At 41.1% G+C, this 16,952-nt stretch overlaps 1 protein-coding gene across 3 annotated transcripts in view; it reads left to right on the forward strand.

Moving 5' to 3' along the window:
- SLC10A7 (solute carrier family 10 member 7) overlaps nucleotides 1-16,952 on the forward strand; it is a 253,930-nt gene that overhangs the window by 187,021 nt on the left and 49,957 nt on the right. For all 3 annotated transcript variants that reach the window (XM_032633372.1, XM_032633374.1, XM_032633373.1), the window contains 3 exons: nucleotides 5,214-5,297; nucleotides 15,271-15,436; nucleotides 16,575-16,626. In XM_032633372.1, the coding sequence (XP_032489263.1) occupies nucleotides 5,214-5,297; nucleotides 15,271-15,436; nucleotides 16,575-16,626 (302 nt within the window). The remainder of the gene's footprint in view (nucleotides 1-5,213; nucleotides 5,298-15,270; nucleotides 15,437-16,574; nucleotides 16,627-16,952) is intronic.

Genomic DNA, 16,952 nt, shown 5'->3' on the forward strand with positions numbered 1-16,952 from the left:
CATCCACTGCTTATCCAGTTTCCTCCCATCCCTTTTTTTTCCCCTCTTTTTTTTTTTTTGCGGTACGCGGGCCTCTCACTGTTGTGGCCTCTCCCGTTGTGGAGCACAGGCTCCGGACGCGCAGGCTCAGCGGCCATGGCTCACGGGCCCAGCCGCTCCGCGGCATGTGGGACCTTCCCGGACCAGGGCACGAACCCGCTTCCCCTGCATCGGCAGGCGGACTCTCAACCGCTGTGCCACCAGGGAAGCCCTCCCTCTGTCTTTCTGCTTCTGCCCTCCAGCTCCCCATCTCCTCGCAGCCCTCACAAAACACACGTACAGACACACAGACGCTCTTCTCTTTCTCTCACACGGACAAGATAAGGGGAGGCCAGCTTTGGCCTCCACTCCTGCCCCCTTCCCCATCTCACTGCTCTGTCCCTTCTTTTGTTAATGTGCGGTGGAATGTGAGGATTAAGTGTGAGGGCTGTGGAGACAGCCTCTGGGTTGAGTTCCCGGCTCCGTCACTTTCTAGGTACGGTGGCCATGTCCAGGCTGTTCAAGTGTTCTGTGCCACGGTTTCCTCATATGAAAATGGCGGTACTAATGAGACCCGCCCCAGGGGGTCGCTGTATTAAATCGTGCAACACATTAGGCATTCAGAGCAGTGCACAGTAAATGTCACCATATCTGTAATTACAGGAGACGATTGGGTGGGAGGCTCCTGGCCCTTTCTTGGGGCTGTGAATTCAGCAGGACTCTGTAACTTACCACAAGCTGGAAGGATGGAAAGAAGAAAAAACATTGTCAAGCCTCTCTTTCTACCTATGTGTTGTGGCCATTCATTAGGTGAACACACTTTCTGGAGCACATACTGTGTACTAACTCCGTGGTTCTCAAAGGTAAGCCCCAGCCCAGCAGTAGCAGCAGCATCGCCTGGGGCCTGGTTAGAAGTGCAAATTCTCCCCTTCCTCCCCTCGTCCCTCCTGCTAGGTGTTACGAATCAGAAACTCTGAAGGTGGCACCAAGGAACAGGTGTTTCCACAAGCCCTCCAGGTGCGTCTGGTATGTTAACGTTTGAGAACCACCACCCTAGATGTAGAACGTAGTCACTCTGCTGGGCACCCGGAACATAAACATGAAAAGGACCACGTCCCTGACCTTCAGGAACATACAGTCTACTGGGAGAGGCAGATGTGTAAACAAGAACAACCAAGGATTCTGAGCGGTACAGTGGCAACACAGAGCCACAAAAGAGGGGGTGGCCGAGTCCGCATTTGGGGAGGAGGGTTTGGAAATCATCCCCAAAGAAGTGACGCTTGAAATAATTCTTAGGAAAAGACTAGAACTTTTCCAGTTATAAGCGGGGGAAAGAAAGGAGTGTGCACTTGGTGATGGGTGGACCCGCATGCAGACCTCAACTTTGAAAAAGCAGCTCCTGGAGCGGTGGGGCGGGCGGGGGGCGGGGCTGTTGGTTTTTTGTTCACTGTTGGATCCCTGGGGCTGAGAACATGCCTCTGGCCCACAGGAGGCACTGGTTACCATTTGACTGATTGAACACAAAGGTCTTAAATTCCCACATATTTAATTTTCACTGAAATGTTTCTTCGCAGCATGAGATTAAAACAAATAAACCTAATTGTGAGTTCTCTGCTTTAAAGCACTATATTCCTGAAAGAGATTAGCCAATGCCTGGATTGTTTATTTCACATGCGATATCTTAAAGCACGGGTTGGCAATGTGAGACGTAGGACCTTTAAACCCGCCGGGTGGCTCAGCGAAGCCCAGAGCACTTGCTTGACACAAGCTTATGCTGAACCCGCAACTTTATCCAAACATGCAAATTATTGATGCTTCAGAGACCAAACACATTGGTCTCTGAAACAGAAACCACATGAGGTTCCTCATTAAAATGTGAAGAAACAAATAGCCCGGGCAGCGTATTTCCTTCTGCTTTAGTTAAAATCAACTCTGCATGCAAAGTGATTGGCTCTTGTAATTTTCTAGTCATACTCTCAAATGCAGATGCTCACTCTTCTTTCTTCTGGATGCGAGGGCGTACTTCATAGTGTCAGGAACCTCCCCAAGGGGACCTCTGCATCTTCAAACTGACCACAGCGACAGGTCTGGTGGCCGATTCAAAAGAAAGGACTTATGCCAAGTTAGACCCCAGGACTGAGATTTCCTTCCTTTCAGAGCCACTTCTAAGGAAGCCACCCTGCAGGACTTCCTCCCCAACATCTCCACCGTATTTAGTCTGGTTTCGTGTACCCGGTTACCTGCATCCCTGGCTAGCTTGCTCTGGCCTCTGATCTGACAAAGCCGCAGAGGAGGGCTGCTCTACCCTGTGCTCCTAATCGAGTGGATCAGAGATCATGGGTGTTTTCGAGGACAAAGGGACCTTGGGGATCACGGACAACCTCCCACCCTCCCCCTCACCCCATAGCCTTTTCCACTGTCTTCTAGGAACAAGAGGCTCCCAAACACTGAACGTGCAGGTGGTCTATTACGTGATGGATCTAGAAAGTGAAACACAGAATATTCTTCAACACCAAAGTTGAAATGGGTTTTCCTCTACTTCCCTTTTAGCTTGAATTAGGATTAAAAAGAACCCCCAACATGGACTCAATACACGAAATCACATTTTACCTTTTCTGTCCATTTGATCTGAGTTTACTGCTCTGCAGTAATACTTTATGGTTAAACTAACCAGCCTTCCCAGTGTGCCTCTGGCTTCTATCACAGAGCAGATCTGGCTGAAGAGTTGCTTGCATGTGTTTGAGGAGCACTGCCAACTGCACATCATAACACAGGTCTTCGAAGTGTTCATTACAAGCTGCTTCTCTCTGAACCTCAGTTTTCAGTCTTTAAAAAGAGCTAATGGGACTACGAGTCTCTTGCAGGTTAGGATTCTATCAGTTTTAGGTCTTCCCTTCCAGAGCAGCATTAAGGAGCTAAGGAGGGGGTGGAGGAGAACTGAGGGAGGTAACATGCACCACCAGGCTCGCTCTGTTGTTTTACACGGGCACACGTGCGTGTGAGCTGGTCCTTTCTTCCCTTGGTTTTCATCATGAATAGATGCCCTTAGTTTCTAGGTGCACGTTCGAATTCGTTTTGTTACTAGTGATAAACAAGCAGTGAAAAGAATAATACCAACTGATTTTGTAATGCTACGTGATGATAAGAGATTTTTAGATATACTTAAGTTTTGTGTGTTTTTCTTTTTAGAAAAAACAGGGATATGATTTTGCATAAGAGTTTGTCTCTTTTTAGCGCCCCATGTTTACAAATTAGGTCATCTGTTCATTCTGCACAGGTTTATGCTCTCTGCATACATATTCTCTGTGCCAGTTCCTGGGATAAGTGCTCGGCTGACAGAGGGAATATAGCTTCATATGATTACTCATGAAAACATTTAAAAAATACATTAAATAACTTAATAAAGTTGAGATAAAAGGAGGAACAGAGATATGTGAGATCACCCATGAGATTTCAGGCAAGAGTTGAGACTTTTTACTTGAGGGTTATCACCTTGCACCCTACTGCCTGTCCTCAAACATTGTGAACCCTGTGGATACAGCATTGAGTTGAATGTTTCTGAACTTGAAAACTTTGTTCTTTAAAGTTTATTTTTCTAATTATCCAGTGTCTCAGTTTCTTTGTAAAATATATTTTTCCTTATTTCAGTCCTTGCCCCAGGAGCATCCTTAGGGTTAGTATTTGTGGAGAGAATATATTTGTTAAATACCTTGCACTTCAAGGACATCGTTGCTCTAATCATTAGCTTTTAATACTTTCGTTTTGACTAAAAAGAAATATCTAACAGCCATGTAACATTTAACACACCACAAATCCTGTGTGTTCTTCACCAGTTTCATTTTTTCTGCTTGTATTTCTTTCGTTTATATTTGTTCTGGAGGAAAAGGCTAGAGGCGACACTTTTTGTGGGTGAAACTGACAGCCAGTGGTCAGTGTTGAAGGCAGTATTAAGTGGATGCAGGCCACTGATGGACAGGGCATACATTCTTGACCTCCTGAGTGCGTATAGATTGGGGCCGAGGATGGGGGACAGAGTTTTATAAAATAGACCAGGGCATAGAAAAGATTTCGGTAAGCCAGTTCACACAGAAATCAGTGAAAACGCTGGTCCCACATCACTTCATTCTGAGCTATGGACTTCACTTATCTAAATATTTGATATGTTTTATTTAATATTCTCTGCCCTCCATCATTACCGTCTCCTCATCTTTCACAGAAATTACTTTCCAAAAGATATTTCCAAGTTTAACTAAACTTAGGTAAATATGAAAACTGAGGTGTGGTCTGCAGGGGAAGGTGAAAGTAACTTCCAAGGGCCAGGAGGGATCGTCACTTGGGAGAACCTGTTTGCAGAAGGGACTCATGAAAGGGATAAACAACTGTGAAACAGGCTACTGTTTGTCCAGAAAGGAGATTTTGAAAAATACTTCAGAAAGTTAATAGGAAGACAGCAGGTCTTGGTAGTTGAGGTTAATGTGAGTGTTGATGTGTTCACAGAGAAACGCTGCCTGGTGCTGCTAGCATCTTTATGAAGCTGAGACTGCAATCATTAGCAAAGAAAGAATCAAAAACTGAGGACAGAGTCAAAACGGGAATTCTGAGCAACGTTAAGACATACAAATTTAGGAGCGGTATATTGAAATTTTCAGTTGAAAAATAAGTTCCATTTCAGGATTTCCCATTTCCAAGATTTTGTTTAAGAATGAATTTTAAAGGATATGAGAATCATTGCCTTTGTTTTCGAGGAGTAGGAAAGTTAGAAACTATTTCATTTACATAAATACAAATATTATCTCGTTAATAAAATAATGAGACACACTTGTTTGTTTTAGGTATCTGCAGACGGGTGAAATAGAAATCACGTAAACTATGATTACAGGTGAAATATGCCATATGAGAACAGACAGTATGAACACAGAATGGCTTTACAATTCAGAAATGTATTTAATAAGAAGAAATTTAATTGCAAAACAATAGTTATTTTTCTTCAATCTTAGTCTCCCAATAAAAATTATATATTAAACTACTCAGTCTATTTCGTGCTAAATTTCAAAAATAAAAGTAACTTCACTTGCTCCTTGTATATAGCTACCAAGTTTTTGTGCATGTGAGAGAATTCATTTATTACATTAGTTAACAGCGGTATTGAGAACGGATTTAAAGTGATTCTAACTCCTCGTATTCTTGTTTTACAGCTTCACTCCTCCTCTTCTGTGCCTTTTACATCTATTTTTTCTCAGCTTTTTATGACTGTTGTGGTTCCCCTCATTATTGGACAGGTAAGGTCTCCAGTTCTCTCTGCTCTTTTCTTTATAGATCAAATTGTGAATTCTTATGTAACGTCAGGACAATCGAGAGAAAAGATAGAGGAAGAGATGGTTAAATGAAAATCTAAGACTGTCCAACAGAAGGTTTCCTCAGCCACAAAGGTCTCATCTTTTTATTTTTTTAATTAACATCAATCTGCTTTACAGATAGCTATATATAGGGACACCAGCACACAATCTTGATGTTTAAAATTTATCTTCCCTTCTTTGTAGCTATGTAGCTAGCTTGGAAATGTCTAGCAGATCATTACCTTGATTTCTGATACGGTCTCAGCAATTATGACCATTTGGGGGACAACCATCTGCATTTGACTGGCTTCTTCTTAGGCTCCTCCGATAGCAGTGATCATATTTGTGACCCTGTAGTTGATAAAATAAACATTTAATTCTATTAGCTCTTAAAATTAGACCTTAGAAAGTTTAGTTTCCCTTATCATTCTTACTGAATTAGACTCGCAGAAGAAATTCCGAACTTCTTATAACAGGCTGATGATGAGCATATAATTCAGTTATGAGCGTACAGATTCAAAAACAAGGCGTCGTTGTTTTCATCATAGGTAGCCACAGTAACAGCGTACAGAGTTTAACGTACTGCTAAAGTGAGTGAGTCTTAGAAAAAGAGTACATTAGGATGGCGAAGAGCACAGATGTTGGGTTTAGAGTAACTAGACTCTAGCTCTTAGTTCTGCCTTTTATTTGCTGTGTGACCTTGGGCAAGTCGTTTAATCTCCTTAGCTCCAGGTTCATAATTTATCAAGCTGTGTAATAATGGGACCTATCTTGAAGGGTTGTTGTGAGCGTCAAATGAAATATGATGCATGTAAAGTTTTTGTCCTCATAGAACCTGATACAGGTAAGTGCTCTATAGTTTCATCATCATTTTCAAATTCCCTGTAGATACGAAACAGGAAGCAACTCTTTGAGGCACTAACAATAAAAAATGGTGTGTGTATAGACATGTAATATTTACATGCTGTCTTAGGTTTTCTGGGAAATCAACTCTGAGACAGAGGTTTCCATGCAGGAAGCTGAATGGGGGAGAACCCTTGGGATCAACACTTGGGAGAGTGGGACAAGTAGGACAGGGATGAAGGGGCCACAGCCTCAGGCTGGACCACCCCCTCAGAGTTGTCCTGCCTAAGACACGCGTGCCCGGTTTCTCTCCTCTTGTGCCGAGCAGTCATCAGATGCTGGCTTCCTTGCCCCTCCGCGGTATGTCCTTGGGTGAGTCTGCTCTCTTAGCAGCAGTTCCCAAAGAGGAAGTCGACTGAGATCTTTCAGTCAATCAACATGCCCTGCAGATATGGGAATAAGCATCTCATTACTGAAGAGATGGGTCTGGGGGGCACAACACAGCATCCACTATACATGCGCTATTTTTTTCTTTTAATTTTAGTTTTAGGAAGGGGTCTAAACTTACAGTAAAGGGGGAGGGTTTAAAAGCACTCAGAGAATACCATTTAATTAAATACAGGATATCCTTGAGAAAATATTCCCACAGTGCTGCTCACATAACAGGTATTCTGAATAAATCTTACGGCGTCTACCTCTCTAACTCTTTGCCCATTTCCTAAACTCTAGCCTTGGCTTTTTCTCAATTGCTGCTTAATTTTTCTGTTTAGAATGTCTTTCTACCCACCCTCCCACTGCAACTCATTGCTCATTGGGCTCTTTAATTCATACCTTCTTTGGACCACCTACCTGAAGTATGTTTCCCTTTTACTCTTTATTGTGGTACCTTGTTTGAGTCCTTTCTTGGCCCTTGTCACAATATATACTTATCTTTTGTTTGCTTGTTAACAGTTGGTCTCCCTCATTAGACGGTAAGCTTTATGAGTACAGGAACCACATTTGCTTTGTTTGCCATTACATAGGCACCCAATAAATACGTGTTGGGTGAGGGAGAGAGGGAGTGAATGCGTGAGAGGTCTGCGATCACTTAGGGAAATGCTGTGTCTTATAGAGGAACCTACCTGCCCTGCTCAGCTCTGGACAGTATTAGTTTAAACCCATGCTTATTCTCTTGGTTCTGAAATTAATTCCATATAACAACTCGGGGCTCACACATTCTTCTCTTAGTGGATCTCAGAAACAATCTCTCTTAATAATAAATGTTTGTCTTCAATTATATGGACAAAAAATTTTTGTCTACACTATTCAATGGATTTTTTAAATATATAGTGTTATATTATTTATGTAATTAAGACTATTTATCCAGAGAGAATAATGAATTGTTAGATAGCTTGCGTGCCCAGTAGTAAAGTATTACAGTAAATTATAAAGCAGTAAAGGTAGTCAAAAAGCAAGAGGGCTGGTTTTTAAAAAGTTCTCTAGTACCAAAGTACCCTCGTGGCTTTTTGCAAAGAGGAAACCTTTATGTTTGCAACCACTTACAAGGTAGATGTGTTTGCATCTACCTCTTATATTCTAGTCTTGGGAATTAACAGTCACACCCCTGGTCTCTCCCCCTAGAAGCCACCCTGCCGCCTAACGTCCTTATTCCCTCACATCCAGGCAGGCACTAAATGTCACCATTTCTGCCTCCAGAATCTTCCAGCTCTGGCATCTGCAGCCTCGTGCATGCCAGAGAGGGTGCCACACCGTCACCATCTCTTGTTTAAATTACTGCACCTCCCAACCCTGTCTCTCTGCTGGGAACCTCTTCCAGTCCCCATCTAATGTGTTCACCACTCCAGGGTAGTCCTAAAAAACAAACCAGATAGTGTTATTCCTCTCCTTAGAAACTTCCCTCACGGTTCCCTGTTGCCTACTCCTCGTGTGGCCCACAAAGCCCCTCACAGTTTGACCCCAGCCTGTCCCCTCCCACCATCCCCTTCACACAGGCTCCTCTTCTGCCATGTGGTGTGCCCACTACCCCCTCACCCGACCGTGCCCCTTCACGGCTCCATGCCTTTTATCTCGTTGTTGCCATCGTTTCTGCCAGCAAACTTCTCTTCATTTCTAAAGACTCAAGACAGAGATGCCCTCTGATGTGCTCTGACTCTCTGGGCCTAGAGTAAACTCCAGTTCTCCCATCATACTTCACCGTCGTATTTCTCAGGAGAGACAGTAATGTACCCGTGAGCTTCCAGGAAGCGGAAACTCTATCATAAGTATATTTAATAGCATACTCAGTAGTTGGGTGTAAACTGTATAAAAACATTGGCTGAAGAAAACTTTGAACCTATCCCCTCAGTACCCCCAGCAGCCATTTTCCCTAGGTCTCCAGCTTCACTAGAGAGAAACATATGATTGGTTCTCATCTTGTTTTAAATTCATGACCCCAAATTTAAAATGTCATTCAGTACTTTGCAGATATCTTACTCTGCTTCCTCACAGGATGATTTCACCCTGTCCTCTATTTTCAAGTCCCTTTTTCTTCCCCTAACACTCTCCCACTTGCCCATTACCCTTGGATCTCACGGACTTTGCTTCTGTTTTCTGAAAGCAGCCAGCCTTGATGCTGCCTTAGAACCTTTGCACTGGCTGGTACTTCTGTTTGGAGCACCCTCTCACCTGTCACCTCCTCAGAAAGACCTTTCCTCGCCCTTCCTCCAGAGGCTACCCACTCAATCACTCATGTATTATCCAGTTTAAACCTCTATTTGGTATGGATCATTATCTGCTTCTCATTTATTTGTTGTTTTGCTTTTTATTTATCTCCTCAAACATGAGCTCCATGAGACCAGGGACCTCGTCCGCTCTTTTATCTCTGCTCATTTGTAATTGATTGACAGACCTGACTTTTGTGATGCAATCTTGGAAGCCCTCATTAGAAGTGCTCAGTGTACTATTTACTTCAGAGGGATTAGATTCCTGGCAACGTAGCCTCATTTCTCCACTGTAACCACATTATAGTTGCAGTGCCACATTGTGAAAATAAACATCTCTATAGACTTTTTTTTTTTTTTTTTTTTTGCGGTACGCGGGCCCCTCACTGCCGCGGCCTCCCCCGTTGCGGAGCACAGGGTCCGGACGCGCAGGCTCAGCGGCCATGGCTCACGGGCCCAGCCGCTCCGCGGCATGTGGGATCTTCCCGGACCGGGGCACGAACCCGCGTCCCCTGCATCGGCAGGCGGACTCTCAACCACTGCGCCACCAGGGAAGCCCCTCTATAGACTTTTATATGCATCTTTAAATGAGATTTTATTGTTACCTTTTAAATAAACAATGGGAACTAGAGGGAGAAGAAAAAGACCAGGAAGGGTGAGTTGAAAATATTTTCCATAATCTTTTAATGATGATAAAACTTCATCATTCCATTTTTTATTTATATTTCTGAGAGTGGATTTTATTTTCTTTTTTTGTGTGTGTTTTCTCCAAACAGTACCTCTTTGGGGTTGAAATCATTATTAACTGACTGTGATGTGATGTGAGGTCCAGTTTGGTCTTTGCCACTGCTTGGCTATACACACGACTTCTAGGCCTCACTTACCTCATCTGTAGGATGAGGAGTATATCTTCCAGCTTGAAGATGCTGTGACTCTGTGAGATAAGATTAGTCTTTCAATAGATGGTTGGGAGATCGTTGCTTCTGTCAATTCTAGAAAGAGGTAAAATGTCTGTTATTGTAATATTTCTTCTCTTCCGATAAAGCCTTCAATATATCTAAGTGCTTGTGACACATACTTACTTTATGCATTAAATTTGAGAGATTTGTGAATAAATGTTAATGAAATTGAATTTCCAGCACCTTTGAAAACTATTTTTTAAAACAGCACGCTAAACCCCACTTTTCTTTCAATAAATTAATAGTAAAAAAAAAAACATTATTTATCATTTATGCATTCTCTAGTCTTTCATTAGTGATTTGTTTCACAGTTTGAGATTGGCTTTTTGTATTAAATAATACCCAGCTAAATCTGCAGTTAATGTTATTAATGCTAGTAAAATTTTGCATTTATAAAATTAGTTATGAACGGTTTTCATTGCTTCACTTGAATTGCTTTGAGAGAACAGTGACTTTCACATTATGCATTGGGATGTATTGCTGAACAGTGTTCTGAGAGAAACATCACCAAACTGGGACTTGGAAATAAGAAGGGCCATCATTTACCGAGTACGGTCCCTGGTTCTAAAGCATTTTATATTTATTTAATTTCTTAGTCCTCACTACAACTACTATTATATCCATTTTAGAGATGAGGCATAGGGAAGTTAAGGAATTTGCCCAAGATGACAAAGTAAGAAGCTCCAAAGTCTGTACCTTGAACCTCTACGCTATTATTCCCTCAGGAAATAGAGGTCAGAGTCCTGCTCATCCACCTGAATAGCTTTTTAACATTTATTCAAGCTGTTTGGGGTCTCTATGCCCTTGTTTACAGCTGTAAACTGGGCAGGATAATACCTGCACGACCTCGCTCTTGAGAATGGAAGTAAATAATAGGGGGAAAGAATTTTTGAAAAGTGCAGTAGATGACGGGTGCTTCTTGTATTCATCTATTATTATTGTTTCTACTTTTTTAGAAAGTGTACAGATATTATTTTGAATCTACTCAATATTTAATAAGCGTTACATAATTGGATTTGATATCATATCCCTTACTATACATTTCAACAGAATATTAATGAAGAAACAAAGCAGCTTGTGAAAATGTATGGATTCAGTGGAATGGGGATAAAAATTGAAGATAACAAGAAAGAAGCAGACTCACAGATATAGACAACAAACAAGTGGTTACCAGTGGGGGGGGGAGGGGTAATATAGGGGAGGAGGAGGGGGAGGTGCAGCAAGCTGCTGGGTGTAAGATGGGCTCAAGGATGTATCGTATAATACGGGGAATAGAGTCAATATTTTGTAATAACTGTAGACGGAAAGCAACCTTTAAAAATTGTATTAAAGTTTAAAAAGTGTTTTTAAATAAAAACAAATGAAAAAAATAATCTTAAAAAAATTGAAGCCAACTGAAGAAATTTTAAAATTCAGACTTAACATGAAAAATTATCCATTGTATATCCCACTCAAAAATCAATTTATAAGTATAGAGACAGAGTAGAAAGAAAAACATAAGAAGATGCCCCGAAAAAGAAAATGAAGAAAACAAAATGATGGCTGTTACACTTCTCACTTACTTCTGCATATCAACCTTCTTCACCTAAGATGTGTTATTTTTCCAGGGGTTCAGCTTGGAGGTCATGCAGTAATTGACATGTCACTCAGCTTATTTAGAAGTACAGGGATTCGAATTTTAGTTTCCCTTTAACCTTTCCTTGTGCTTAATTTTAGAAAAAGAAAATGAAAATGTAGAAGGTGAGACAATAAAATAAAAAGTTTCCTGAGGAGGATTTTTTTCCCCTTCTCTCTCCACAGGGAAAAGCAAAAAAGTCATTTAATTTTGAATGCTTGCGTTTCTGTGAGCTAGAGTTTAGAAGAAAGTCATTTTGGCTAGGAGGATGCAGGATTTGGAGCCTGTGTTTCTTGCCTGTTGAAAGAATCCTAATATACTATGAGGCTTTGAGTACTTTGTAATGAAGAAAGAGGTAATAAGGTTGACTAAGTCAAATCACAGCTTATAAAGTTGATTGATGATTACAGATTTGTCTTGGTTTTTAAAATGGCTTTGACTTTCGAGTTACACCTCATTCATATTTATTTGTTTATTTTGTCAGAGGGCTCGATGGTAGTGGAAGAAGACGCTTTTATTGGGTGGGCCAAAAGGTTCATTCGGTTTTTTCTGTAAGATGGCTCTAGTAGCACTTAGTTGTCTTTAACTTCATTCAAAACAATTTTGTTAGATTGTATGTGACAGCTGTCATATCAGCGTGCATTTAAAAAAAAAGACATCAAAATCGGTGAACTTTTGTGTAGCCATTTTAATATTGAAGATGGAAGAGAAAAAGCAACATTTTCAGCATATTATGCTTTATTATTTCAAGAAAGGTAAAAATGCAATTGAAACACAAAGAAAGATTTGTGCAGCGTATGGAGAAGGTGCTGTGACTGACCGAGCATGTCAAAAGTGGTCTGCGAAGTTTCGCGCTGGAGATTTCTCGCTGGACGATGCCCCATGGTCAGGTACACCAGTTGAAGTTGATAGCGATCAAGTCGAGATATTAATTGAGAACAATCAATGTTATACCACGTGGGAGATAGCTGACATACTCAAAATATCCAAATCAAGCGCTGAAAATCATTTGCACCAGCTTGGTTATGTCCATCGCTTTGATGTTTGTGTTCAACATAAGTTAAGCGAAAAAAACCTGCTTGACCATATTTCCGCATGCAATTCTCTACTGAAACGTAATGAAAACATTCTGTTTTTGAAACAAATCGTGAAGGGCGATGAAAAGTGGATACTGTACAATAATGTGGAATGGAAGAGATCATGGGGCAAGCGAAATGAACCACCACCAAGCACACCAAAGGCCGGTATTCAATCAAAGAAGGTGATGTTGTGTATATGGTGGGATTGGAAGGGAGTCCTCTATTATGAGCTCCTTCTGGAAAACTGAGCGATTAATTCCAACAAGTACTGCTCCCAGTTAGACCAACTGAAAGCAGCACTTGATGAAAAGCATCCAGAATTAGTCAACAGAAAATGCATAATCCTCCAACAAGGATAATGCAAGACCACATGTTTCTTTGATGACCAGGCAAAAACTGTTACAGCTTGGCTGGGAAGTTCTGATTCAACTGTCGTATTCACCAGACATTGCACCTTCAGATTTCCATTTATTTCTGTCTTTACAAAATTCTCTTAATGGAAAAAATGTCAATTTCCTGGAAGACTGTAGAAGACACCTGGAACAGTCCTTTGCTCAAAAAGATAAAACATTTTGGGAAGATGGAATTATGAAGTTACCTGAAAGATGACAGAAGGTAGTGGAACAAAAGGGTGAATATGTTTTTCGATTGAGTTCTTTGAAAATGAAAACTGTGTCTTTTATTTTTACTTAGAAACCGAAGGTACTTTTTGCCAACCCAATACTTTTGGAATTGGGATCATACATTCTGTAACCTATTGCAAAGAGAGGACTTCTGTGTTTTTAACCATTATATATCAAAACAAAATTGGAGGACAGTATCAATTTCAATAACTCTGTGTAATTTCCATTTATTTTATTTCCTAAAGAAGTTGGGTTGCACTGAATTGGACCAATTACCAGCTTTATGCTACCAGAAACAACAGATTATGAAATGACCTTTCTTTTTTTTTGGTGGTACGCGGGCCTCTCACTGTTGTGGCCTCTCCCGTTGTGGACCACAGGCTCCGGACGCGACGGCTCAGTGGCCATGGCTCACGGGCCCAGCCGCTCCACGGCATGTGGGATCCTCCCGGACCGGGGCATGAACCCGTGTCCCCTGCATCGGCAGGCGGACTCTCAACCACTGCGCCACCAGGGAAGCCCGAAATGACCTTTTAAGTGAAGTCTCTGTAGCCTTCTATTATGCAGCTACCCCCATGGTGACATATCCGAACATGGGACTATCTGGGTCCCTCAGGCACCAAAATTTGTGTGCTGATACGTCAGTCCATAATACTATGTGACAGAACTACTCTTATTTCTCTCTACCTCACTACATTTAAACTTTAAAGAAAGAAATGAACACTAGATAAGTTACTGTGGTTTCGGATCACTTGTGCAAAAACAAAACATGATTTTTTTATAAATTCACCTGTAACTTTAATTACAAGATCTACTTTTTCAAAATATTTAACCACTATTTATCTCTCTCTATAAAACCCTCGTTCTCCTCCCGCCCCACCCAACCTTTAAGGTGCTGCACCTATACTTCATACCAACTGGTCAGCTTTCTGCCAGGACACCCTTTTTCAACACTTGTTTTACTTACTGAGCACTTGCGATCGGAGGAGATCGATCCAATAGCCGTTTGTTCACAGGTTCTCTGGAGAGTCGTTTATTTATTCTTGAGTATCTGTGAAGGCATGCCTCATTGCGAATTAAGCCTTTTTAGTGACAGAGTGGAAGATGACAGAACCCCATCAGCCTTGTCAGGAGAAGTTCCCTGACCTCATTATTGCTAATGGATCATGGTAATTCAGCCTGTTGTGAAATCTCATGTTCAATTATGCAGGATAATGAGTGACTCAGAACTTAATGTCTCTCAACTCTAGCCTTCATTATCGGGTTTGTTCAGCTTCTTCCAAAAGCCAAAGGTTTTAAATAGAGTGGTTCACTTTCATATCCAGACTTAAAGTTATCGCCAATGTTCAGGCTGTCCTGATTTGAAATATCTGACTTGATTTTAAAATATGAGAGGATTGCCATATAACTTCATATTTCACTCATCCTTTTGTAGGAAAGTTAGGACAGGTTTATTCATTTTTAAGTGTTAATTCTGGAATTCTAAAAGCATGCAAATGGCCTTTGGATTCACAAAAACCCTAGGTATTCAGAGTCTGAATTATTTAAACTCCCACAACACATGCACTTTTGCTTTTCAAGCATGAGTTATAATTTAATTAAAAACTTCTGGTGCATTGCTAGCATTTTAAATATTAATATGTTCCATGGATCATTTTCGATTATCTACTGTCTTGAAATTCTTGAAGATGTCAGACTGTTAAGATTCCCAAAGTTGCACTTGGAATTGTCCATCGAGGCAAAGGGGACTGTGATAATTACACACATCCATTAGGATCAGCAGAAGAGATAAACTTTGGGGAGGCTTAATGGGCATGTCTCAGTGACAGCTAGCAAAGAGCATTTGGCATGATTAAGGATGGATTTGAATGCAGTGGAAAATATACTGTCCTCATGGACACCGGTGGAAGTTGCACTACAAATGTTAAATTCCCCAGGAGAAGAGTGGTGTGGCAGGGAAGCTTTGAAATCCCCTATGGCCATCCTCCAAATTATTCTCTTTCCTTTATGTCTTTCTGCTGTCAGAATCACTTTGCAATGCCCAATTCAACTGCGTCCACTTCTGAAAAGAGGCAAACTGTTGGTCTCTGTGTTTCAGATTGTCCGAAGGTACATCAAGGACTGGCTTGAAAGAAAGAAGCCTCCTTTTGGTGCTGTCAGCAGCAGCGTGCTCCTCGTGATAATCTACACAACCTTCTGTGACACGTTCTCGAACCCAGATATCGACCTGGATAGATTCAGTCTTATTCTCATACTGTTCATAAGTAAGTTGGAAGGTGGGATACCCTTGCTATCTCCTCGGCCTCCTCACTAGCAAAGCCAAGCCATCTGTGGTCCCTAAATTCATTGCCAATATTCATTTGCTTAGAAAAGAATACCTCCTTTTGTGTTGCACGTACGGACTCGGTGACTTTATCGTATGCATCTGTTCTTTAGAAAGACATCAGTTATGCACTTATGACATGATCTCCTTTGTTTTTTATGCCTGATTTACAATAGTTGATGCCAGATGAAAGAAGCCATAATATCTGTCAAATTCAAATGCTAGATTGAGCACTTTTTTGCCAATTTATTTTATTGTAACTTGAAGCTAATCTTACCCTTTATTGTGAATTAAAAGTAGGATTTATAATCTATGGTACTGTCGTTTTCTAAGTATAGTGATTGGCTGCATTGGTTCAAATGTGACTATTTACATAATGTTTTCTATTAAAATATACCCAAAGTAATATCGTTTCATTTTAAGAAGCAGCAGGCTATAAAATGCAAGTAACTGCTAGAGTCCAAAACCTTTTGTTCTATTTACCCAGTAATACCAAAGATTACTTTGGTAATTATAATATCAAAGAATGTTTTCTTATTAAAATCAACATGAGTCATTCCAAAATATATGTTATATGCTACCACATTTATGCTATTTGCTATTATTCATAGTACAAACCAGCTCTTCCGAAATTGAACAAATAACCAAACTTTAAATCAAAGAGGGTTTTAGAGTTACCCCGAGTAGCAAATATCATAGGTTATATCTGAGGATATCTTCACTAAGAACAAGTTGAGGGACTTCCCTGGTAGTCCAGTGGTTAAGACTCTACGCTTCCACTGCCGGGGGCCCAGGTGCACTTTCACTGCAGGGGGCCCGGGTTCGATCCCTGGTTGGAGAACTAAGATCCCGCATGCTGCGAGGCATGGAAAAAATAAAATAAAAAGAACAAGTTGAGTCCCACTAGTTTAAATGATTCTGTCAGTTTAGCAGTGTGTGTGTGTTTCACTTATCCGTTTGTTTATTTTTCTATTTGAATTCCCATAAGTTTCAGATTAAATGAAGCATACCAGTAAGTATGTTACAGATACTGATTTTACAGTGCTAATTTAGATTTAATCTTTTTGTTTTTTCTTCAGTCTGTTCCATTCAGCTGAGTTTTATGCTTTTAACATTCATCTTTTCAACGAGGTAAGTGATCTGGTATCTCTTGTTGTTAATTTCCTAATTGACGAATCATGCTCTTTACTTGGCTTCCAGGCCCCTACATTCTTCTACTTGGTCTCCTGTCTCCCAACTGTCGTATCTTGCTCCTGCCGCCTTCAAGTTGTAGAAGTTACCAAAGGATCTGTTCTTGGTCCGCGTTTCATTATTCACATTTTGTGCGGAGGCGGCCTCCTCCGTTCTGCTGGCTCGAGCTCTCAGCTTCCTGCGGATGAAGCCTAGAGCTTCCACTGCACTGTTTTCTGGAGCTCTGGCACTGCTCGTCACTTACCATTTGGATATCTTCACCTGAC

Source organism: Phocoena sinus, chromosome 5, assembly GCF_008692025.1.
Source record: "Phocoena sinus isolate mPhoSin1 chromosome 5, mPhoSin1.pri, whole genome shotgun sequence".
Classification (NCBI taxonomy): Eukaryota; Metazoa; Chordata; class Mammalia; order Artiodactyla; family Phocoenidae; genus Phocoena; species Phocoena sinus.